We start from the raw sequence: 24,775 nt of genomic DNA, 5'->3' as shown, positions 1-24,775 counted from the left end.
TAATGGAAACATATTATAAGGTTTTCTTAGTAAGATATGGTCAGAAGAGGTTTGCCATTGTCTTTCTCTAAGGCTATGAAAGTTTGATTTGCTCAGGGTCACCCAATTAGTTTCATGACTGAGCGGGGAATAAATCTTAGTCTCTAGAGTCCTAGTTCAACCCCTAAATCACTACACTACACTGGCTCTCTGAAAACCAGATCATCCTGTCAAAAAGCAAATTCACAACCATTTCAAGACATGAGAAGAGGGAAATAGAGCACCTCATTTCATATTGTCTGCTGCTTTCATTGATCAATTACAGTATATTTTGTTGTTTTTATTATATTACTGGAAGATATCCTCAGATTATTTTGATGGATGTGCTACACTTGTGATATTTTACTATTTTTGAGATTTCTCACCTGCTTTTCCTTTGTGGCTTTAGCAAGTAGGCAGGGTAGAGATTTCCAGACAGCAGTTTTAGGAACGGTTTTCAATAGATCAGGTTAAGTTCTGTGCTAAACTTTTACAGCTCCAACATAACATTGGCATTTAGGGAAAGGGACACTGGATTAGATTTGGCAAGTGTGCAACAGGTAGATGGGTAGAAATCCCTTATTTGTGTATGCATGTGTGTTGGAGCCTTTACAAAGAGAGAAAGTTGTGCCGATTTTAAGTAGCATTTGGCTTTCATAATTTTTATAAAAATTTCAAACTAACCTAGAAAGATATTTTAGCAATACATAAACAAATTAGGACAAACTGTAAAGGGATGTGATGGCTTCAACTGCTTGGTGAGTCAAATTCATACCTGTGTCAAATCCATACCACTTTTAAAAAGGTGAATGAATCATGCTTAGGGCCCTGGTGTGTACAGACCCTAATAAGATATACATCTGGAAAATGAACAAATTTCTGGAAAGCCAATTGCAATTCCACTTGTAGTTTTCAGTGAGAGGGCAATGTCATAGTAACACTAGGCACAACTAAGTGAATGTAGACTTGCCTTTAATGAAGAGACTATGCAAGAAATGGCACCTGTTGAGCCTACCATTGTGGAGAAAATACCAATATCTTTGTATTGATTTGCGGCATGTAGAGGAGAAATGGTATGAAAGGGGAAACTGAGAAGCTTGAGCTGTGCAGGAGAAGCTGGGGTGCTTTTGCACTGTGACACTTGCTTTATATCACAAGTAAGGGAAAGTATCCTGGGAGCAAGAAAGAAGTTTGCAAAAAGCCCCCAGAAATTTCATATTTGTGATGTCCCATGGACCCTTGGGCCGTGAACCTGACTCCATTGTGGACCACAGTGATGAGGAAACAAGTTTTGTGCCGATTCAGCAAGACTCTGCCCCGTTCCAGATGTTCCCTATTGACAATTCTAGTTCTACGCTCATTAAAAAGGGCCTTGAAACGGAGTCTTCTCTTCCCAGTTCCCCTCCCTTTGATAGAAGGATGTTTGTGGAAACTAACAGGCAGGAGAAAGCTGGCAGGAGACGAAGCGCGCGATTAGCAGCAAAGGAATCTGCTGATTAACCTATTTTCCCCTGAGAATCCTAAGGGAGGATTGCATCTGGTCAAGATGTTGTTCTAGCTCTTTTCCCTTGGGAAAAGAGCATTTGAGACACCTGTTCTGAGGGAAGATTCGATGTTCTTTAAAAGTTCTGTGCGCTGGCTAGCCAGTGCGGAGTCAACGTGTCGGTTGAAGGGATAACTTCGTTCCCAGCCAAGTGTGGACCGCGTCGGAGTCCACTATCTTCCAGCCTAGCCGTGCCTTGTCCAGCCGTGTTCCTTGCCTTGCCTTGCCGTGTTTCCAGCCTTGCCTTGTCGTGTCGTGGATCCAGCCTTGTCTTCAATTCCTTGCCTTGGACTTGCTTTTGAACTCTAGTAAAAGTCTTGTACGTTTCCCCACTCAAACTGCTTGGAAGTTTGAGTGCGTTTCGGTTTTGGATTACAAACTTTAAACTCTAATATTAGACATTGGACAATATATTATTGGACTATATTTGACCTTTCCCAAAAGGTCTATTGCTGAACTATATCTTCTGCTTGTTTTTTCTTCATTTCTTCATTTCCTTAATAAAGATATTAGATTGTTTATTGGCCTCGGTGTATTGGTTTCCAGTGCTCTCGCAGCCAGGGGTGTCACAAAATTGTTGTTTCTTTCCAGCATGATTATACTCTTTCTTTTTAGCCATCATAACTACATAAGAAGAGAGAATGAAAATCTGGGGCCTGTTCACATTATATATGTGTATCACTACGATTTCCTCTTTAAGTACTATGGTTCCATCCTATGCAATCCCCATTTAGAGAGATACGTTTACAACTTTTAGCCAGAAAGCTCATGTGTCTCCACAGGCTATAAACCCCAAAGGTCCGTAGGGCACACACCCCCCGAGTGAGAAGGGCGGGGTATAAATTCTGGAAATCAATAAATAAATAAAGTGGAATTGCAAGTGATCTTATCTGATTGATGTTCTCCTGTTGAAAACATTCAAGAGCAATTGGGAGAGGGAAGGGCAATTGTGGAGTCAATGTGAAGTATAGGGATTCAGTAGGGGTATCTTCAACATTTTGTATTGATAGACTGGAACTAAACTTCATCTGTTTTTTTTTTCTAGTCTCTGTTTGCTGCTGCTTCTTCATACTGTTTCTCCTTCTGTCTGAGCTCACTGGATTCATAGCCACTGAAGTGTAAGTATGAACCATTGTTGATGGCTGTTCATTTCCTTTAAAAAGTGATTATTTCACCAAAAGATGTTTTTGCAGCTCTGATGCCTCTAATTTTGCAACTTATGCTTCTGTGATGATAATAAAAAAAATTGTGTTCATGTTCAGGTTGGTTGCTTCCCCCTGTCCTTTCCCCAAGTAAATGGATAACATCTTTTTAAAAAGACAAATTCCCACATAAAAGAATACCTATGTGTAATTTATACCATAACTCTGAAAGTCTGAATTTGACAGTGTACATAAGAAGGGCAGGAGAAAAATCATTTTATCTAAATTTTATCTAGATCTACTGCAGTTGAGAGTGATAGTTCAAGGCAGAACCCATATTTTTAAATGTTTACATGTTTCAGATAACATTACCCCTTGGTGTTGTCTGAGCTTTTTATCCTAGGCCTCTTGACCTGTGCCACCAAAGTATAATATAGGGATCCACATGTCCAATAGAGCTGGTCTAAGTAAGTGACATTAGTGGGACCATACATAACCTAGTGAGAAATTTACTTTCTCTGTTCGTGTCTTCTATATGTATTTTTAGATCGAGCTTTTTACAAATATGAGGCTTTGTGAGTGCAGATCCTGCTGAATGTGAAGAGAGTTGAATCAGGATCTCTTGTTTAGCTATAATACAAAGGCTAGAATTATACTGGTGCATTACAGTAGTGTGACTGTGCAGGAGTAGGTGGTGGTTATAGGAGGGAAAGCTGCAGAATTAAGAAGATGTAGGAAGTAAGGCATTGGAATCATATATGGTTTGGGGCTGGAAGGTTTTCTTTACTTTCCCTTGCCACCATTCCACAACTCTGGAACAAGGGAGCCTGCTAGTGTTGCCATAAAGTGTGACTGTTTTGACTTAACTGTAAGCTTGTAAATGAGATGATAAATTTTCTTGGGGAAAAACATTTTTACTGTTACAGAATGGAATATATGTCATCCACATTGATAGTTATCCTATACAGATTGAACTGTTCATCTTCATTCTGTAAACTATTCAAAATATTTTAGCAGTTGTCTGCATGGTGGTCTTGGATAAAGGGAAGGGCAAGAGCCTCATAAACTGAGTTAGGGATCATAGGGTTAGACCAGTGGTTCCCAAACTTATTTGGCCTGCCACCCCTTTTCCAGAAAAAATATTACTTAGTGCCCCCTGGAAAGGGGGGCATGGCTTAGAGGGGCGGGCATGGCTCCTGCTCAAGAGGGCGGGGCTGAGCCTCTCCCTTAGTCCAAGATGCAGGGCTGCAAGGGGGAGGTAGGTGGGGCCACAAATGGGCAGCCAGGACTGGGATGGGCGGAGTTACGAGCTCTGAGGCAGGGTTGAGCTTCTATCCCTGTCCTGCGGCGCCTGCCAGGACACAGGAGGCGGGGCTAGAGGAGGGGGAGGGGCCTCTTCCCAAGTGCCTGACGGGGCTGAACCTCTATACCCCGCCCACATGTTCTAACAAGCGCCTCAGAGGAGGTATACAGAGGCTCAGTCCTGTCTCGCACTCTTGGGAAGAGGCCCCACCCCCTTCCCTAGCTCCGCTCTCTGTGTCCCAACAAGAGCCTCAGGAGAGGTATAGATTCTCATCCCTGTCTCCCCCATGTCCTAATAGGTGCCATCACCGCCCCCTGGATCGCTCCAGCACCCACTGGGGAGCGGTAGCGCCCACTTTGGGAATCACTGGGTTAGACCATCTGCAAATTCAAGATATGGTCCAATTCCATCACTAAATTGCTGCTATCGAAAAAGATTGTTCATGCTATCCACTGCTCTGAATTGCTCCGTGTTATAGCTGTATACTGCAATGATTCTCAACCTTTTGGTCTCCAGATGTTTTGGCCTACAGCTCCCAGCAATTCCAGTCAGTTTACCAGTTGTTAGGATTTCTGGGAGTTATGGCCAAAACATCTGAGGACCCACGGGTTGAGAACCACTGCTGTAGTGGCTAATAATCAAAACTAGCCATAGTTTATAGCTAAAAGAAACCTAACTTAAATTAGGTATACTGAATTGAGTATTGAGTCTTACTGGTTTTAACCACTGCAGCAACCTAGGGTTCCAGCCATAGCAGTGTGAGGAACACTTTAGGGCGACAAAGTTACGCTACTAAGTTGAGCAAATAAATGTGGCAGTCTCATAAATGGTGGGTTTTCTCATTCCAGCCCTTCCATCTCAAGGTTTCTTAGGAGTTGTTGTTTCTGTGCTGCATGGACCACATTTTTATTGGTTTGCCTTCTTCATTAGTCCCTATAGATAGCCAAATGCTGGTGAAAAGGGTGATAATTATTTTTTATCAGTTTCTTGATTTTATTCATTTACATTTTTTCTTTCCTCAATACTGGGATTCTAGGCACCTTACAAAATGTTAACACTAGTGCACACTAAAACATTTTTAAAATCAGTAAAATGTACGTGTGGTTGGTTTTATGTTCTGTTTGTTAGTGCATTCTCAAATGGTTTCAGTTTGATACATCATTTAAAAATAATTCACACATCTGTGTTTTTTATACAACCTATCAAACGAAAATTATTTGAAAAAATGCATGAGATGACAGAATAATAAAAACCAGCAAAATAACACATCCTTAAAAACCCATGGCAGTCAATTCCTAAAAGCCTATGAGATTAGAAATTTTTTAAATTTGCCAGAAAAGACAGCAAGAAAGGAGCCTCCTGGCCTCTTTACAAGGGGAGTTCTGAGTGACAAGTAAGGAGATCTGAGTCATCACTGTGCAGACAGGACCATCTTAAAATACTGGATGTTCTTGCCTGTTATTCTCTTTGTATTTAATAAATAGGATAGTGCATAAGAAAGAGGCTTACATTATCTTTCAAGGAGGACATCATCTACCCATACCCTCTGAGGTTTTCTGGGCCTCGATGAGTGGCTGTTCCTAATGTTTTCTAGTTGCTGCAGTTGTGACTCCAGTGTGCCATCCGATTAATAGCACTGGTTGGCTGCAGTAGACAACTGGCAGAAATTGTACACTTGAGAATCAAGAAATGTTTTTACTTGCCAGAAAATACCGCAAGGAAGGAGCCATCTTGGCCTTCCTACTTGATGTTTAAGTTTTGGAACCTAACCATTAGGACTGCATATCTATTTTCTTAATAATTATTTTCTAAATCAAGAGTAAAACAAAAGCTTTGTTGTTGTTTTTTGAGGGATAGGATTAAAGTCACACAAAATGGTGTAGTGCAGTCTATATTGCCATAGCACTCTGGAGCTCAGCCAATAACTATGAGGAGCAAAGGCTGCTTTTGGGGTGGGAGGAACCTAACAAACCCCCATTAAGATCATCTAGTGGACCTCATCACCCTGGCTTACTCTCAAGTTTGTAATGATGAAGACTTTTCAAAAGGCCTTTGGATGAGCTGTGAGGTTTTGGTACCACAAATGGTTGTGTATAAGTTGAGGGTATGTCCAGGGATGGGGGGAATGGATTTTGATATGACCTATCAATTAATCAAGGAGTCATTCAGACAGGGAAAGTTCCAGCACCATCTCAGAGGGTCAGCCACCATCGTTTCCCTGCCCATACATTCAAAACGGCCAAAAGCAATGCCCCAGAGGAAATAATAGATGGGGTTGATTCTTCTTTTAAGCTATCCAAGGACAAACCTATCTTTAGTCACTCTATTCAGAGTTGGTTCCTTTCTTTGATAAGAGTTAAGTTATAACACATACATTGCCTTTTTTTTAGGAGTCGGGTTTTTTTTTTACTATCAGCATATACATCAGTTTTATCTTCATGCCTATTTCTGGATTTGAAATGTTTCAGTATGCTAATTTGTTTTGCAAAAGGATTCAAATAAATACATATGGCTGGTAGCAATGTTTTCAGTAACAGTTTAATTATTTGTATTGTCTAAAAGCAAAGATCATATATGTGAACTCCTAAAGTACAACAATTTTAACTTCCCTCTCTTCCTGCTATCAGCTTCAATTACTGACACTTAATATGAACAAATTCATCCTGGTTACTCATTGGCAACCTGCCCATATCATGATGAGCTCAGGGTGTTGTCCTTGACATATAATTTTGAGTATTAGGCATGGATGAATTTTCTTTGAAGAAGGCACTTGGATGAGTAAACTGAGATGTTAAGCCACAGAAAGATCCTACTCACCATAAGAAGTCGTGATAACTGAAGTACAAAGTAGAAATCTGGCACTATCTATGTGTTCTGACTTTCAACTGCTTCCTTGATTTGTCTTGGTATTACAGTACATTTTAAAGATAAAATTCCCTTTCATTTGGCTTTTATTTCCATTACCAGGTTTGTATCTATTTGACCTGATCTTTAAAGTACTCAATTATTCTTCTTGGCAGAATGCCATGGAAATGTTTGTAAACTGATAATTACTTGAAAAGACGCAATGGAATTGTATTGGATTTTGTTTTTATTTAAAGCACATAATAAAAAAAAACATTTCTACAGTCTAAAAGAAGTTGTGGTTTTGAATGTATGGCTAAGGTAATATTTTAACTATTTTTTCTCATTGGTGTTTATTTTGATCTATTTTTCTAAAAAAAAATTAAGGTTTTCTTCATTTTTTTTTGCTTTCCCTTGAAATCCATGGTGCACAAAAGCAAAACATTTTAAAGATTAAATTCCATTTCATTTGGCTTTTATTTCCATTACCAGGTTTGTATCTATTTGACCTGATCTTTAAAGTACTCAATTATTCTTCTTGGCAGAATGCCATGGAAATGTTTGTAAACTGATAATTACTTGAAAAGTAATAGCGCACAAAAGCAAAACATTAAGAACGGAAGTAAAGAGCAAAGTTTTGATGATATTGGTCCCTTACACAGCTCTGCCTTTGACTGCAGGTGTCATTTTTGTACAAATAGGCAGTGGGGCACCCTGCTCCCAACTGAAGCCTCTCACATGAGTTCGATGAGCTTTAGCTTCCTCCCCCCACCCCCTGCATAGAAACTCACTGAGTGAACTTTGAGCAAGTCATACTCTCACGGGCTCCAAGAAAGGAAAAAAAACAAGCCCCTCTGAACAAATCTTCTCAATGAAACCCAGTGATAGGTTTGCCTTGATAACTTGAAGGCACACACCAAAGAAGGACCATTTGCCTCAATTAGGCTTTTCTTTTGTCCAGATTGTAGGGATGGGTGTTAAAGCCTTCCTTCTTCTGTCTGGGATCCCCATCTGGGATCCCCATCTATATCAACATCCATCCACAGTTTGGCTATTAAAAAAAAATCCTAGCCATCATATGTCAGTGTAGAGCTACATGACTAACACATGTAGTCTGACACAAAGTTAGGTGAATTTGTTAAGGAAAGAGGAAGCATTTCCTGATTTAATACTTGTTATAAATGAATTATCTGTAGCTCAATGTAGGCAAAACATTTCCTTATCTGTTAACTGGTAATTTCTGCCATAGCAGAAGCATCTGCTGAAGTGTCATGTGGGTGGATAAGTGCTGCGAATTCCCTTTGGTAAGTAAATCACAGTGTCAGAAAAGGCCCTTAGAATACTGACAGTTGTCGCATCTATATAATTATCAGTCTTATCTTGGTGATGTTGCAACTGCTTGAAGAACTGGCTGGCTAGAAGTCCAGATTATCTCTTCCCATTGTATGGTATAGTCTTCATACTACTTCACAATTCTACTTCTTGTTCGAAGTGACTAATTTTCAAACGCTACAGTTACTAGCTTTACTGCCTCTTTCTTGAAAAAAATACAATTAAAGGTTCTCAACTATTCATAAAACTTCCCAATGTTTGTTCTGTAAGTTTCAACAATTTCGTTAACCAATCTTTTTTTTTTGTTATAGTTGGAATTTCAGTATTCTTCCAATTCCTTGCATACAACAATCCTGCTGTGGTAATCATATTGCAGATCACTTTTATATTGACTCTTAATTTGATCATTTTTCAATCCCAGGAAATACAATTTTTGTTTTTGTTGAGTTTTTTTCTTAAATATCTTCTGAATTAAGTCATTATCTGTTTCCAAGTTTCTCTTGATTAATCAGAAGTCTACCACATATGATAAAATACTCTATAGAGCATAGGCATTCAGATATAGTCTCTCAGCACATCAGCTGAACCTGTGGGTCTGATGTTCAGCCGATAAACAGGAATGAGAGGAAGCCACTGGTGTTTCAAAACAGGATGTCATGTCTTCACCTGGAGCTACAGTGTTCAGCAACCCCAAAAGGAGATTTTGATAGAGTTGAGAGGCTTGGCACAGAAGGTTTTAAAGGTGTTGTTGGCATGCAGGTAGGAACATGTTAAAATACTGTGAAAATATACCACTTAATGCCTGCTAATATACATAATTCAAGGTGAGTGTGGAATAGACCAAAACCTTGAAGCAGAAAGTTGTGAGCCCACCCTCTCCCCTTAAAAAGAAGTGAACCCTCTGGAGTAGGCATTTTGTCAAGCTTCAGCAGAGAGGGAAGGGAAGCTATTCTGTTAGCTCTACTCTAATAACCAGTTTCCACTTGACTCTCCTGCAGTTGCTGCTGAGCAGTACCCATTCATCCATGCTGCAGCAGAGAAAGCAAGAGAGAGAAGATCCCATTCCATTTTTGTTCCCCTATGGCATCGTTTTGTAGTAGAGCAGAGGTGGACAACTTTGTGGTGAGTCCAGGAACCAGTTTACCACCTCAAGACTCACTTTAGGTAGCACAAATCCTGAGCATGTGATAGTTTAACTCTCTCCAAAATTCAAAAATGGAAATGTCTAGAAAATCACATTGTGGGAGCTTTTGTTTTCCATTTTCTTACAAAACTACTCATTGTGGAGGCTTTCAGAAGTGGAAAATTGCATTTGGCACATAGGTATTTTTGACACAGGGATCAGAGGGTCTCTAAAATCACTTCAGTGTCTCACATTCTGTGAGTTCTTTCCCCTTTCATGGTGTGTGTGTATGTGTTTGCTTGATGGATCTCCCACTTTTCCTTTGGATGTAAGTATATGAGTCAGGTAGGGAATGTGAACAGTGGCTGGCAGTAAGAGTCTCATGAGTATTTTGCATATGTTCGCTTGCAGTGTTTACAAAGAATCTTTTGGGTGCAAACACAGGAAGCTTTGCATTTTTTTTACATAAGAGTCATAGTCCAAAAGTGGCAGGCCAGAACATGAAATCTCAATCAGGGGCTGATACCCGATGAGAGACTTGTTCCTGGGCATACAGAACACAGGGCAACTTGGAAGGCAGTGAACAGGCTGCGCTCTGGCACCTTAAGAAATGGGGCTACAAAGTGGAGTCCACTACATGCAAGTATGGAGAAGAGCAAACCATGGACCACCTACCACAATGCAGTCTGAGCCCTGCCACATGCACAATGGAGGACCTTTTCACAGTGACACCAGAGGCACTCCAAGAGGCCAGCTTCTGGTCAAAGGACATTTAGTGTCATGCCAAGTTTAACTTTGTTTGTGTTTTTAAATACATTGTAACTGTACCTTCAATTAGCTTCTGGAACAGTAAATAAATAAATAAATAAATAACTGATGAGAGAGATTCCTTGAAATTGTAGTTCTTAGAGCCGACTCAGGTGAGATAAAGATTGACATCCATTCCAAAAATGGGCCTTTTGGTGTATTTTAATTTATTATTAAATTTCCTTTTATATCTCATTTTCTTTTCTTCAAGGAAACTAATAACTTTCGTGTTATCCGTCAGTTTATGGAAACCTCTTGAATTCTCATAGAGTTTTCATAGGCAAGGAATTCTCAGAGGTGGTTTTGCCAGTTCCTTCCTCTGAAATTTAGCCTTCAGCACCTGACATTTGTTGGCAGTCTCCCAACCAAGTTCTAACCAGGTTGCTGACCCTGCTTGCCTTACAAGATCAGACAGGATTTGGTGTCTTTCTTCTTCTTCAATCACACAATCGTTTCCAACTCTTCGTGACCTCATGGACCAGTCCACGGCAGAGCTCCCTGTCGGCCGTCGCCGCCCCCAGTTCCTTCAAGTTCATGCCAGTCACTTCAATGATACCGTCCATCCATCTTGCCCTTGGTTGGCCTCTCTTCCTTTTTCCTTCCATTTTCCCCAGTATCATGATTTTTTCCAAGCTTTCCTGTCTCCTCATGATGTGGCCAAAGTACTTCAACTTTGCCTCTAATATCCTTCCCTCCAGTGAGCAGCCAGGCATTATTTCTTGGAGGATGGACTGGTGGGATCTTCTTGCGGTCCAAGGCACTTTCAGGATTTCCCTCCAGCACCAGAGTTCAAAAGCATTTATCTTCCTTCACTCAGCCTTCCTTATGGTCCAGCTCTCGCATCCATAGGTTACTATGGGGAATACCTTTGCTTTGACTATGCGGACCTTCGTTGCCAGTGTGATGTCCCTGCTTTTCACTGTTTTATCGAGGTTGGCCATTGCTCTCCTCCCAAGAAGTAAACATCTTCTGATTTCCTGGCTGCAGTCTGCATCTGCAGTGATCTTTGCGCCTAGACTCAAGGCTATTGAAGCTTCAGCAAGGTGTATTACATGCCTGATTTTTAAAATCTAAGGCAGAATGAGATGTCTCTTTCCCCCCAGTGAGATGCAATATGCAGGGTTTTTTTAAAAAAAAGATTCATGGCAGAGAATAAATGCATATCATGATAAGATAAAGGCTTCCAGATACATATTGACAAGCTTGTCTTAAATAACCTCCTTCCTTCAGAATTCATTTTCTATTCACACGTGAAAGAATACATAAAAGGGAAAACAGTCCCCAAGAGACAGATAAAGGAAATGAGGTCAGTGTTCCATATTTGGATTTCTGCAAACTTTACAGTCACAAACAGGTACCCTGTTCCACTAAGTGAATGACTCAGGTGGTTAAGAAAATAACGCCGCAAGTGTTAAATGCCTTTGGTATTTCCTGGGCAGGAGTAGTGGCAGGTTCAGATCCATCAGAGGTCACTCATTGTCATTTTTAACCACCTTTCCTAACTCATCTTGCTGATACATCATAAATCAAATAACCTTTTTCATAGTTAACCCAGATCTCCACCTTACCCGCTGACAGCTGTTATCATAATAGTCTAACTGCTGAGGTGATAGTCATGTCCCTTTTGACCCAATTAATACCCTGAAGAAGCAATGTTAAACACCTTTTCATATATTCCTTAATTAAAGTGGAATGAAGTCATTAGCCTAGTTGATGCCACAACTAATTGAACGCTATATAGCAAGGATGTGAACCAAGTTTGCAGAATGGTGGCAAAAAACCAAGTAGTGCCAAAGTTGTTTTTTTAATGTCAAGAACACCATATTGCTACTCTTATGTCATAAGTGATCCAGCATTGGCAACAATTATTTTTTAAAAACCCCAAAATGCGATGGTGCCCTCTAAAAAAGCTCCATTAAATGAGAACAACATGCAAATGAGTGGCAGTCAGTCCAGGAATATAACCATACAGAAGATGAGAAATAGTACTTGCATATCATTTTGACATCTATTTTAAAGAAATAGTTCACTTTCTAATTTTTTTCAAATTCCCCAATAATGTTATCAATGTGTTAGATGCAGGCATGGGCAGACTTCATTCCTCCAGGTGTTTTGGACTTCAACTCCCAGAAATCTCAGCCAGCTTACTGTCCAAAACACCTGTAGGGCCGAAATTTGCCCATGTTGGATTAGAAGAATACATGACGATATAGGCTCCTTAGCATCAACCCCCCTCCCCAAAAAAAGATAAAATGATGGTCAGCAGATTTGCTAGTTCCATATTGTTACGATTTATGGTTTTTCCAGTTCATTATTACATTTCATTTCATTTTCCCCCTTCTCCTAATACTGACAGTTGCATATCTTTAATTTAATTTTCTGTTTTTAGCTTCCTGAATAAATGTCAAAGGCAGATACTTATGCATGTTTAGTGACTTGTACAAGTTTCTTTGAAACATATATAAAATTATGGAGTAACTTAACATGATTAGGCAGTAGTCAAGTTTGGCTTTTGTGAAAAGAATTTAGAAGATAAAACATCTTTAATCGTTTTAGATATCTGAATGGGTGAGTGCAAAAATGTAAATTCACTCAAGCTTTTGTGAACCTCTAGACACAATATTGAGAGCACTTTTCAAATAATATGTTGTCTGTGGGAACAAAATTCCATGGTAAAAGTATTACTCTTACTGCTTCTTTCGCCCAGGATAAATGCAACTGCATTTCTAAGAGCACATTGTTTAAAAATGCCGATGACAAAATTCAGCTAAGCAGACCCTCTGCGACAGACGGAAATATCAAGAAAGTCCTTTTAAATAACATATCTACTGGTGCTGATGTTTTCATTTCAGAAATCCTGAGAAGCTTATGAAGAATTCTAGAGTTCCCAGAAACATTATTTGAAAACTGCAGCATTAGAGCAACTGTTAACTGTTTCGATAAAGAGAGTGTGATTTAATTGCTTGAACAAAACAATACGTTGGACTCCTAAATTGCTTTTTTAATGTTATGATTGGCAGACCCTGTACATACAGCTTTGCTTCTGTTTTTTTTATTATGCCAAGCTTTGAAATGAGAATAAACTCCCTCTATCTCTCTACTTCCTCAGCTTAATTAATGCTTGCTCAACACTTTTGAGATACTTTAATGAAAGGTGTTGCAGGAGTGTTGAAGTGGCAGGGTTACACCATTCATCCTCATAATCAAGATGGTTGGGTTAACAGGAAGCAGAAGGCTGTGTGCCATCACAAGTGTGCCAATTACAATCTCTGACTCAAAGGAATGTTGACACCTCTAACCTCCATTTTCTTTTATCTTCGTCTAGGAACTGTGGTTCCTTCCTTAGTTGGCCAGTCCGTTTTGAATATTCTTGATCTAAACAGGAAGGAAATGGCCAAGAGGCTGGGCACGTCATAAATCTTAAAATAGCAAGGCAACACCAAGCTCTGTTGTACTTCCATTTTACTTGCTGGTTCCAAACATAAATTTGAAGACTAAGAACATGCCTTGTGTCAAGCTTATACCTTTCATAATAATGGGTGAATAGGGATGCACAGGAATAACATGGAAACTGAGGGGATGGGACACTAACAGAACAATCCTATAAAGCTTAATGAATGGATTTGTGGACTTGTATCAACATTAAAGAAGGTGCCTCTCCAGCTTTGTTTTCTGTCTGTCTCATTATTGGTTGATTTTTTTAAAAAAGACTCTTTCCATTGCTAAAAGTCAAGAAACAACTCTAGGATTTCTTTGTTAAGTGGTTTGAGTCCCTGCAGGACATCAGAAGGCCACACCTTAAAGCTTGGGTATCAATTGGCCAATGTTTAGGCCAAAAATTGACCAAAATTTGGTAAGATTATTTTGTTAAGAGGTCTGGAGATACGGAGCTTCTGGAGGGCTTCAGAGGCTGTATTTTGAGGTACCAAGGACTGCCCATGGGTCATGGGCACCCTTATGCCCACTTCTGCCTTAAACTCTGATTGGAAGCTGCTAAAGGATAGGCATCAGTTATGTATGCAGAGTGAGGTCCACTGTGCTTAGAGAACACAGACTAGACAAAGACCTATTTACTGAATAGAAATCCAAGAACCTTATTTGGTTATCTTTATTGGTAGGGCTGGTGTACATGTGGATCTGGATCCAGTCATTGAACAATTCATTTTGATCCCGTGAGGTTGAATTTCCATGCTGATATTGGAATCCTTGGAATATCATGCAAGAGTCCAACTGTTCAGATACCCAGAATAATCTCACAGCCCCCAGGATACAAGGCCGTAGCCAGAAAAAAATTTCAGAGAGGGTTTTGAAAATTTCGGAGGGGGTTGAACCCCTTGTCCCCCCCCCCCCCCAGGCTACAGACCTGTCAATATCTGCTGGAGATAGTGCCTGGAGGGACTCTTAATTTTTGCGTGTCATAGACTTAGCATGGGGATTTGGTTAATCAGTTAAAACCAGGGTTTTTTTAACCTGAAAAAATTCGGGGGTGGTTTGAACCCCTAAAACCCCCCCCTCCCCCCCCTCCCCCCCCCCCGCTACAGGCCTGCCAGGATATATAGTATGATTGATTCCAGCTGAGTGTAGCCACTCACTATCACAATCCTTATACCCCCATACACCACCAATGCCTGAGACACTGATTACCTGATCTTAGATCTATGTCTTATGCATATGGCACAATTTTGTGGCATATGCATGACATAACACAAATATATAGGGAGTTTGAGGGAGATGAAGTTCAGAATGAACTGCCTGGAAACCTGGCATGTCTCCTGATAAATGCTTGGCCTCCCGACTGGAGTGAAAATTTCAATGCTGGTTACTCCGCTTGGGTAGCCAAACCAATTAGCTACTGAATTCAAGTCATAGTTTGAATCCATCGACTGGCTCTTCCCACCAAAATGCAAGCTGCAAGCCAATCTCTTCTCTGTAAATATGAAGACCTTTGATGAGCAACTTGAAATAAATGTTTGATGCATTTTAGGGTTTTAAATCCTGATGGTGCACAGCAACAAAATGTTTTTAAATGAGGTCCATGGTAATGCAGATATTAAGAACTGCTGGTCTAGATTGTGACTTGTATGATTTTATGGCTATTTGTAAGAGGTTTTTAGGCAAGACACATTTTATCTGTTCGCAACATCATTGTAGAGTTGTTTGTTATGCAGGAGAGATAAACAAGGCAAAACAGTTGGTCCATTTTGCATGGAAAATATGTACATGGCAAATTTCAGTGTCTCTGGAGTCTGCAATAATTTAATTTCTGATGAGGATGGATTCTGAAGCATGTGGAGGAAACCATTTTTATTCTAAATATAAAGGATTCATTTTTATAACATTTATGGAAGGTGTTGCAGATTGGTCAGTTATTTTAAGAATTGATAGCTAGAAATATTTTTATCTAGCAACTCTTTTTTTAAATAGGGCAGATACTTATTGCATCCCTTAAAATGAATGGGGGAGTTATTAGGAGTTGTTTGGTGGGTATAATTAGAAAATGCTGGATGTGCTAAAATATGTTTGTAATAGAGGAAGTATAAGATATTTTCTTTCTTCTCCACTCCCTGACACTGAAAGATAACATTTAGATGTGTTCAAACAGTTTAATATGACTGATGAAGAAAAATATGTACAAATTCTGTTCAGTTGACTGCTGTCCCAAAATTTCTATGTAAAAGGCATCAGTTAAGGAGCCAACCTTTCCTTCTTGGGGCAAATCCATGAAATGATGATCTGACCTCCTTCCTTACCTAAACCCCAGTCAGCAGCTGCTGCTTATGTAATTTGTAGATTTGGCCAGATTCTTCTGGAAAGCTCTCCTTCCAGCCTTGCTCAAGCCTGCCTAAGAATCTTAAGAATTTCTATTTTCTGGATACTTCTGCAACACAGGAAGGTTTGCCTCATCTATTTAAAGTGCTGACAGAACTTGTTTATCCCATATGCCTTCCATTCATCCATCCTTTGAAGGACTTTTGGGGACATAGTATAAATGTACTGACTGGAAGCTATGTCCTAAAACAGTGCTCATAATATCTCCCAAATATTTTTGTTCTGATGGTTTATAAGGTGAGCAACATTTCTGTTAGGACTGGTCAAAATACCACAAAAGTGTGGAAACTTTAAGGTTCTCCAGATCTCTTCATCAAACTAGATCAGAGGTCCTCAAATTTTTTACACAAAGGGGCGGTTCATGGTCCCTCAAACTGTTAAGGGACCCAACACTTGCTTGAAAACAAAATTAACACATTCCTATGCACACTACACATATCTTATTAGTAGTGCAAAAAACATGATAGAATACAGTATTTTAAATGAAGAACAATTTTAACCAGCATAAACTTACCAGTATTTCAAAGGGAAATGCTTCTTTTGACTGATGAGCTAGTCAAGTGAATTAGGATTGTTGTTGTAGTGTGCCTTCAAGTTGTTTTGGACTTAAGGCAACTCTAAATCTAAACTTTAGGGCAGGGCCAGGTAAATGACCTTAGAGGGCCGCATATGGCCCGCGGGCCTTAGTTTGAGGACCCCTGGATTTGATGGTACAAAGAGGCCCTTGTGGTCCCTTCCAGTTCTATGATTCCTGCAATTTGAATTCATCGTTCCATTTCTTCATCTCTAGATCAGCAGAAAATAAGCCTGCTTCATCTTCAATATGACATCCCTTCAAAAATTTCAACATAGCTCTCATGTCACCGCTTAATCTTCTTCAGACTAAACATATTCAGCTCTCTAATCTGCTTATCATAGGGCATTGTCTATGCCCTATGATCATTGTAGTCATTCTTTTTTGGACATGTTCTAGCTTGTCAATATTTTTCTTGAACTGTTGGTACTCAGAACTGTACATAGTAGTTCATGTGAGGTCAGATCAAAGCAGAATAAATACAATAACAACATCATGTATCTCAGGGTTTTTTTCTCTGTCATACTAGATCGATGTTTGGGCTTGACTGTCACCACCTCTAAAAGTCAGAGGACAACAGCCCTATGAGATACCCTGCCTCCAGCACTTGCACCAGAACTTCCTACACTTTTGTAGAAGTTACACTTGATCTTCTGGCAACACTGGACCTTAAAGCAATCTTTGATAGTCTTGCAAAGAACCTAGGTTTTTCCTTGTGTAAGAAGGAGGTGGCTGAATTACCATCCAATCCTAAAGAGAACTTTAAAAGCTTATTTGAATAAACAAGGCTAATCAAGAGTACAGGGCACCTCCAGAGAAGGAAGCCTTGAGTGCGCTATTTTCCATTGAGCCTGGTTGAGGCTTTGCAAAATCAAGCTATATAGCTTCTCTATTCTTGTCTATCTACTGCTGGAACAACACAGATCTCTGATTAATTTTTCCTGCTTCTGATCCCAGTAGGATCTCTGCCCCTGAGACAATACTTGCCTCACAGTGTTCTATCCAACATATGACTTTGGCTATACACAATTAGCATTCCGCGCCCACTGTCTTTTGAATTATTTCTCCTTTTGTGTTGGGGAGCAGGGTTGAGTCAAAACGACAAGGACAATCATCCAACACAGGCTTTATGTCTGTACCCTTCCACTCATCAGACAAAAGGAACAAATGTGTAGAAGTTGTGAAATCTCACCAAATAGCAGGATTCTGAAGAAGAAACTAGCAGAAGGACTTCCACTGCACTCAAAGGTGATCTTCCCTTTATCATTTTAGGAAGGGGAACATAAGAAGATAGGTTACAGTAAGGCACACAACTATCTAGCTTGGTATTATCTACACAGAATGTTATATCTGTGGGGTTAGGGAGGGATGGTGACCAGAGTAACAAGAGGAGAGAAAGAAAACTATGCAGCAGAAGGAGGCAGCTGGAGGGACCTTAAGATAAACTTTTCAAATGAGTAGCGCCACAGCATGCCCAAATAAAGGCACCAACTGGTGTAGAACAGGCTAGAATCCTGCAATAAAATACAAATTGCAGTGGAGTATCTATTTCTTCAGGTTGTTAAAAGAAGCTTGTGCAACTGTGAGGAGGTGGCCCTAATCACTATATAACACTCCAGGGTTAATCAATGGTGTTAGTTGACCATCTGTGTTCTCCGGCCATGAGAATATGTAAAAGCATGACAATCAGAGATCAAGTTTTGATATGGTTGTGTTTGTGTATGCGTGTGTTAAACTGACAGGATGGGTGTGGTTCTGATCTCATACATCCAGAAAGAGATGGGAAAGAGGACAGCAAGCATTGTTATGAAACAGGCTGTCTGGCAAACTGACATCTAGCAGGAAGTACTACTTGGGTGCAGATAGTACACTGTTAATGACAATGAATGCTTATCCTGACTGAGGTCACCCCTGGGAGCTGGTAAAACCATATTACTTAATCCTAAAGACTACATAATCAGCCAGTGATAAACCATACAGAAGACTTAATTCTACCTATCAGGAAGCAACAGCTGGGGTGAGAGGGAGCATCAAACCCGATCATCCATGAGTAGACATGTTCCTGCCCTCTGTGTCATGTTTATTAATCACCTGAAAATATGTTGAGCAATGCTTACCAGTAGGTCTTGGGGACTTTTTTAAGGAGAGAGGGTGGTGAAGTTCAAGCAGACAAGAGGAGTAAGAGTGGTGTGTTGCTCTGAAAGAAATCCTACCTGTAATCACCTACCTGGTGCTCATAATCCTGCTGACACAATTGTTGTTTCAACAAAATCTCTTTTCCTTTCCTGGGATAATAGGATAGATGGGTTGTCTCTTAGATGAAAGCTCTTGATCCAAAAGCTCCCTAGTGTTTTAACAAGGAGCAACTCACTGTTCCATGCTAAATCTGCCTCAGCTATACAGTTACCAGATACTATCTTGAACACTAATAAGAAGTTTTGTTATTCAAAAACCAAAACACCCTAAAACACCCAAAACACCAGATCCCATCTGATCTTGGAAACTAAGCCAACATAGTACTTGGATTGAAGACAACCGATGAATACCAGTTTCTGTAAGTTATATTTCAGAAGATAGAACTGATAAAACCACCTCTGAGTATTTACTGCCTAAGAAAACCCCATGAAAAGTATGGGGTCACATAACTTGGCAGGTAACTTGAAGAAAAATACACACACACAGAGAAAGTAGTGCTTCTGAAAATGTGTAATGGACCTACTCAAGAAGTATGAACATTTCCAGAGAAGAACTGCCTCCTGTTTTCTCAATAAATATTCCTTCAGTTGGGAAGTAGATGTTTTATACATGAACTCCAATGTTTCCTGTGATGGTCAGTGGCGGAAACTAATGTAAAATGGAAACCTTTTTCAAAAATCAACCTTTCCTAATTCGTACTTCACTTGATTGATATTTCTCTGTTACTCCCAACTTCTTTCCACATGAGGTTATCTTTAAAAAGAAGATTCATTTTAAGAGAATTCAATTCCTTTTGGTCTGAATATTCATTCATTAAGATTCTCTGTGGCAACCCTATTACAACTGAAGTTTTTTTTCCAGAAAAGAATGTGAAAGGAACAGAGAAGATAAAGTCCTAAGTTGTTACAGAAAAAGGTATTGCTGTCCTGAGAGAATGAGTGAGAAGGAACAATCAGCAGAAGTGAAATGGTGAAAGAATTACTAGAAAATAGGTGTGACCAGGATGAATGTGATGGGAACTAAGCTCCGTCACTCTGATGTTTACTCGGATGTGAATTTATTCCTATTAATTGGTTTCTGTGTACTTAATCTTAGTCCTCACTTGACTTTGGTCTGTTTTGTGACTGTACTTTAATTCTTTTTTTACAGGAATACTATGGGAGATTTTAGCCTTGGTATTATTCTTAATATTCTAACTGTTGGTCCTTGTGTTTAAAGTGTTATGTATATTTAAGAGTGTAATTGGGGGTTATCATGCATACCGTTGTTCAACATACTAATGACTGCTTACGTTTTAAATTCAAAAATAGATTTTTACTTGTAGGCTTGTGACCCAATATGCTTAAAGCATACATATGAGTCCCCTCGGAGAGATAGGGCAGAATACATATTATTATTATTATTATTATTATTATTATTATTATTATTATTATTATTATTATTATTGACACAACGACATTGTATGACACAGCAAACAAGATAGATATACTGGATATCGTTTCACAAAATCACAAGTCAAACACTTCCCAAGTGTCTAGGACTGTGTGATGTATTTTCGGATGATGCGTGCAGATCCCAGTAGGGTGGCCTTTTGCAGTTGGCAGATCGTAATTATCTCCTATGAGGCTGGGAGAGGATAACTTGGTCAAGGCCACCCAGTAGTTTCACAAGGTTAAGGTAGTATTTAAATTCTGATCACTATAAAGGTTCTTTTAAACCTGAAACTAATGTCCTAAGCTTGAAATATACTCTTACTTAAAGCATCTTTATTTACTTGTTCATTTCCAAGCACATAGCTTGCCTTGGGCTAGTTTTGTTGTGTATTCATTCAGTCATGACCAGCCCATGCCAGAACTCTCTGACAGCCATGGCCACCCCCCAGCTCCTTCAAAGTCAAGCCAGTCACTTCAAGGATAACATCCATCCATCTTACCCTTGGTCAGCCTCTCTTCCTTTTTCCTTCCATTTTCCCCAGCATCATTGTCTTCTCCAAGCTTTCCTGTCTTCTCATTATGTGGCCAAAGTACTTCCTCTTCCTCTTCTGCCCTCCTCTGAGCAGTTTTTGGGGTTTAGTATAATCATATTTGGTCCTATTTTCCTAATGGCTCAAAGGAGACCAAGATAACTTTGCAAGTACTGTTAGACCTGTATTTCTATGTGATGCATCTCTTCTGTGGAGAGGTTGGTTAACATGACCTTTTTGAAGAACATTGTAGTGAGTCTTTTTAAGCATTTGAGAGCAATATTAAAGAAAGTGCGTTTTTATTCTCCTTCTATAGCCATTTCCTTTCTTTGTCTCTCTCCCTTTCAAATGATGGCTTTGTTCCTTCTAATGCGGAGCCTCCGATCTTCCTCTCCCCTGCAGAGTTAACGAGCTCTACGTGGAGGATCCAGACAAAGACAGTAGTGGCAAAATAGAAGTAACTTTGAACATCAGCTTGCCAAATCTGCACTGTGAATGTGAGTACCCCTCTTTGGCAGCTGGCATTGTAAGGGTGGTTGAGTAACCAACCACTCCACTGACTTTATGTTTCACATTTAGATTGCTATGAGTAATTCCCATTCTTTTCTAGGAAAAAAGGAAGATATCTTGTTTAGAGTGCATTCTTGCTGCTTTTATGAATGGCTTCTTTCTACCAGTGGTAAACACTTCTTTAGACAATGGTGTGCTAAGCACTGTATGAAAGTGGCATGGACCATAACATAAAATGAAAGCATTTGTATAACACTCTTCCCTCATGGGCTGGGAGGAGGGCTGCTTGGCACCTACTTTTGTGGCATCTGACTTTTTTAATTTGCCCAGGCCCTTTTAGTTATCACTTGCACTATTTTAACCTTCCCCTGTTGTGCTGCTATGGTTTATTGTGTTTCTGCTGTGTTGATCCCTGCTTTTGCTCTTGATTGGTTACTCTATTATTTGAATTGTTTCTAAAACGACTGTAATTTTTAATTGCTCTGAGAATATTTTTAAATTGATCAGTGGTACAAATCATGTAAATAGCATTGTTAAGGCAGGAGAAATACTGGCAAGCATCCACCCACTGAAGAAAATAAAAAAGCTGGGTATTAAGATGCTCGCAATAGAATTGTCCATGTTTTGACCCAATGCGAAGTCTGAGACTTTTCTTGAAGGTATAAACATATATTCTCTAAACTAGTGATTCTCAGCTTGGGGTCCCCAGGTGTTTTGGCCTCCAACTCCCAGAAATTCCAGCCAGTTTATCAGCTGTTAGGATTTTTGGGAGTTGAAGGCCAAAACAAATGACAAACAGTCTCCAGATATCTCACTTCTTTGAGGAAGGCCCCAGAATACACATTGGGTTGAAAAACATCGTGTTCATTCTCATTTATCAAACATATGTATTTTGTTACCTTGAGACATTGTCTCTTTTAGCTTGTTTTTTTTAGTAACATTGCTGCAACCGGGCAGGAGGAAAGGGATTGCCTTCTCAAAATGATTTGGAATTGCATGAATCTAGATTAGGAGGACAGCCCATCAGATACAGAGACCATATAACTAGTTTTACATTTCAAAGATTGGGGGGGGGGGGGGGTGATGATTATTTTGTCTGACTAGTGAAACTAGTTTTAATTAAATGATTTCATTTTTGTCTTTAGAGGGAAAAACATATTTTACAAACACTTCTTGAGGGTTCTTTTCATGATTGCCCTTTCTAGTAGCTTGATTTTTAACACATATATCTTCTTTCCCTTGTTTGCCTTTGATTTTGCCCTATAGTGATTGGACTGGATATTCAAGATGAAATGGGAAGACATGAAATCGGCCACATTGACAACTCAGTGAAAATTCCCCTGAATAATGGGGATGGATGCAGGTTTGAAAGCCACTTCAGCATCAACAAGGCAAGTTACAATCATATGTCCATATTCTGAGATTAATATAATTCTGCATGCTTTAAGGAGAAACAATTAGGGATTGTACAGTTTAATAGGTTGACAGCAATGTGCTCTACCCATTAGCCTTTTCATGCCCTATAACTATAGCACTGAGAGATCACTTAGACTGCCATAGCTATAGCCTATGGAATGGAATGGATCCCTGTATCCATGGGGATACATTCCTGAATTTACAGTGGAAACAGGAAACAGTGGATAAAAGAGAAACATACTGAAATTAACAATATGGAAGCTATCATAGAGTCACCCAGGAGAACCTGGAAAATTCCTAGAGGATGACTCAATGGTAACGCCTAGTAGAAGCACACCACAGAAGCACCCCTAGACCTAGAAAATTCCTAGAAAGGACACTTTCCCAATACAAAAACACAAATACATGCAATACAATATAAAGTGACAATCTAATCAAAATATGTAATATCCCATCTTTCCTCCCAGTACTTGGTCCAAAGCAGTTAAACATTTAGGTTTGTTCCAAGAAATCAGAATATCGTCAGAATTTCCCTTCAGTGTCTCTTACAGTATTGACTCAGTCATGGCAGGGTCTATGTGAGCAGGTCTTACTCTTTCAAGCAGCAAGTTGGGATGCCTACCTGGTGAATAAATCTGTTCACAAATAAACATGTCATTCTGACTGTTGAAACTGGATGTTGGTGCTTCTGCTACAGATACCGTACTTTCTTTTGTCTTGTAATGGCAGCTTAGTGTTATTAAACATCATTTTTATGTTGTTCTCTGTGTTTTTTGTTTTTTGTTTACAAATATAACAAAGAATAACATGGGAACAGTGCTAACATAACAAAGGAAAATAGAAATGGAAAAAATGAAAATATCCTACACACTAGATGGTGAATTTGGATCTAGTGGTGGGTCTAGGAGTAATTTACTCTACACTGGAAAAGATTCATTCTTCCTAATATTGAACAATATGTCACTCACCCTGACAAACTCTCATTATATTGCTGAAATAAAGAAAGCTGGAGGTGGTTTGGTAAATGTTTAGATTATTGCATGGAAGGACTGCAAAATGCATTCAGTGTGCTCCTCGGTACCTAGGCTCAGAAAACCTTCATTCTACCTACCTATGTATAAATACCAGACTCCAATTGGTGGCCCTTAATGTATTATAAAAAACCAAGTTATATCCTGTGAACCTGAACTTTCTCCACTCTTGCCTGAATACACCATACTTCCTCCCTAAGCCTAGAAATTTGTGGAGGTTATTGTTGGTATTTTCGGAGGATGGTCCATAAAATGTCATTTTTATTGTATTTTAATTGTACTGTAATATTATATCCACACACAAATATTTAATTGGGTTTTTAACTATTGTATTTGTTTTGTTTTAAAGTGTCATTTGATTTTTGAGGTTGTTAGCACCTTGGGTCCCCGCAACAAGGAAGGCAAGATAGAAATAAAGTGAATAATAATCATAATCACAATAAAAAATGCAACCCCCAAAACCTGACTTGACTTATGCATAGGTCAGTGTGAACCGTAGATTTTCTTATCAGAAAAGGAATTGCCCCCTTCTCTGAGCGGTTTGGCAAAAGGCAAGAGCTTAGTCCATCCTGAGAGAAACTAAAAGAAGCACCAGCCCTTTCTACTGTCTCCACCATAGCACTGCTCCTGATCATTTTGAATGCCTGGCTGGGAAAATGGCAGTAGCAGCCATGAGCTACTGACCCTCTGATACGATATTGGTGCTTTCCTCTCTCTGCAGAATGACCCTTGACTTATCCATGGATCATATCCATAATCTTAACCACAGAACTTTGGCTTATACAGGATGTCAAGTTATACAAGAGTATATATGGTTCATTAAAATAATAAACACATTTAGACAATATCTAAATATCAGTTATTAGTTGGGGCACCTTTAAATCAATTATACTATCAATTTAATTGATTAAATACTTGCAGCAGCCTTACAAGAGAATGCTGCTAGTATGGGTGGCTATTTTCTGAGGCAAAGAATGAAGAAAGTTGCAGTAGGCAGACTTGGTGGTGTTCCCCTTGTAACCTGAATGACAGGGACATGAGTAAACATGATATCTGAAAGTGCCTCAGAGTTCTTTGTGGCATGGTTGATGAGTACCAGATCATGTGTGTTGCTTTCTGCTCTTCTCCCAAAGTGGTGTGCCTC

General features: G+C 39.5%; 1 protein-coding gene across 4 annotated transcripts in view; it reads left to right on the top strand.

The window, feature by feature from the left end:
- ergic1 (endoplasmic reticulum-golgi intermediate compartment 1) overlaps window positions 1–24,775 on the top strand; it is a 110,207-nt gene that overhangs the window by 53,301 nt on the left and 32,131 nt on the right. For 2 of the 4 annotated variants that reach the window (XM_008104686.3, XM_008104688.3), the window contains exons 3-6: window positions 2,607–2,679; window positions 19,573–19,626; window positions 21,077–21,171; window positions 22,451–22,575. In XM_008104686.3, coding sequence (XP_008102893.1) covers window positions 2,607–2,679; window positions 19,573–19,626; window positions 21,077–21,171; window positions 22,451–22,575 — 347 coding nt within the window. The remainder of the gene's footprint in view (window positions 1–2,606; window positions 2,680–19,572; window positions 19,627–21,076; window positions 21,172–22,450; window positions 22,576–24,775) is intronic. The other 2 variants (XM_008104687.3, XM_008104689.3) reach the window with 1 other exon arrangement.

Source organism: Anolis carolinensis, chromosome 2, assembly GCF_035594765.1.
Source record: "Anolis carolinensis isolate JA03-04 chromosome 2, rAnoCar3.1.pri, whole genome shotgun sequence".
Taxonomy (NCBI): domain Eukaryota; kingdom Metazoa; phylum Chordata; class Lepidosauria; order Squamata; family Dactyloidae; genus Anolis; species Anolis carolinensis.
Note: the sequence above shows the minus strand (reverse complement) of the source record. Positions and strands in the feature narration are given on the sequence as shown.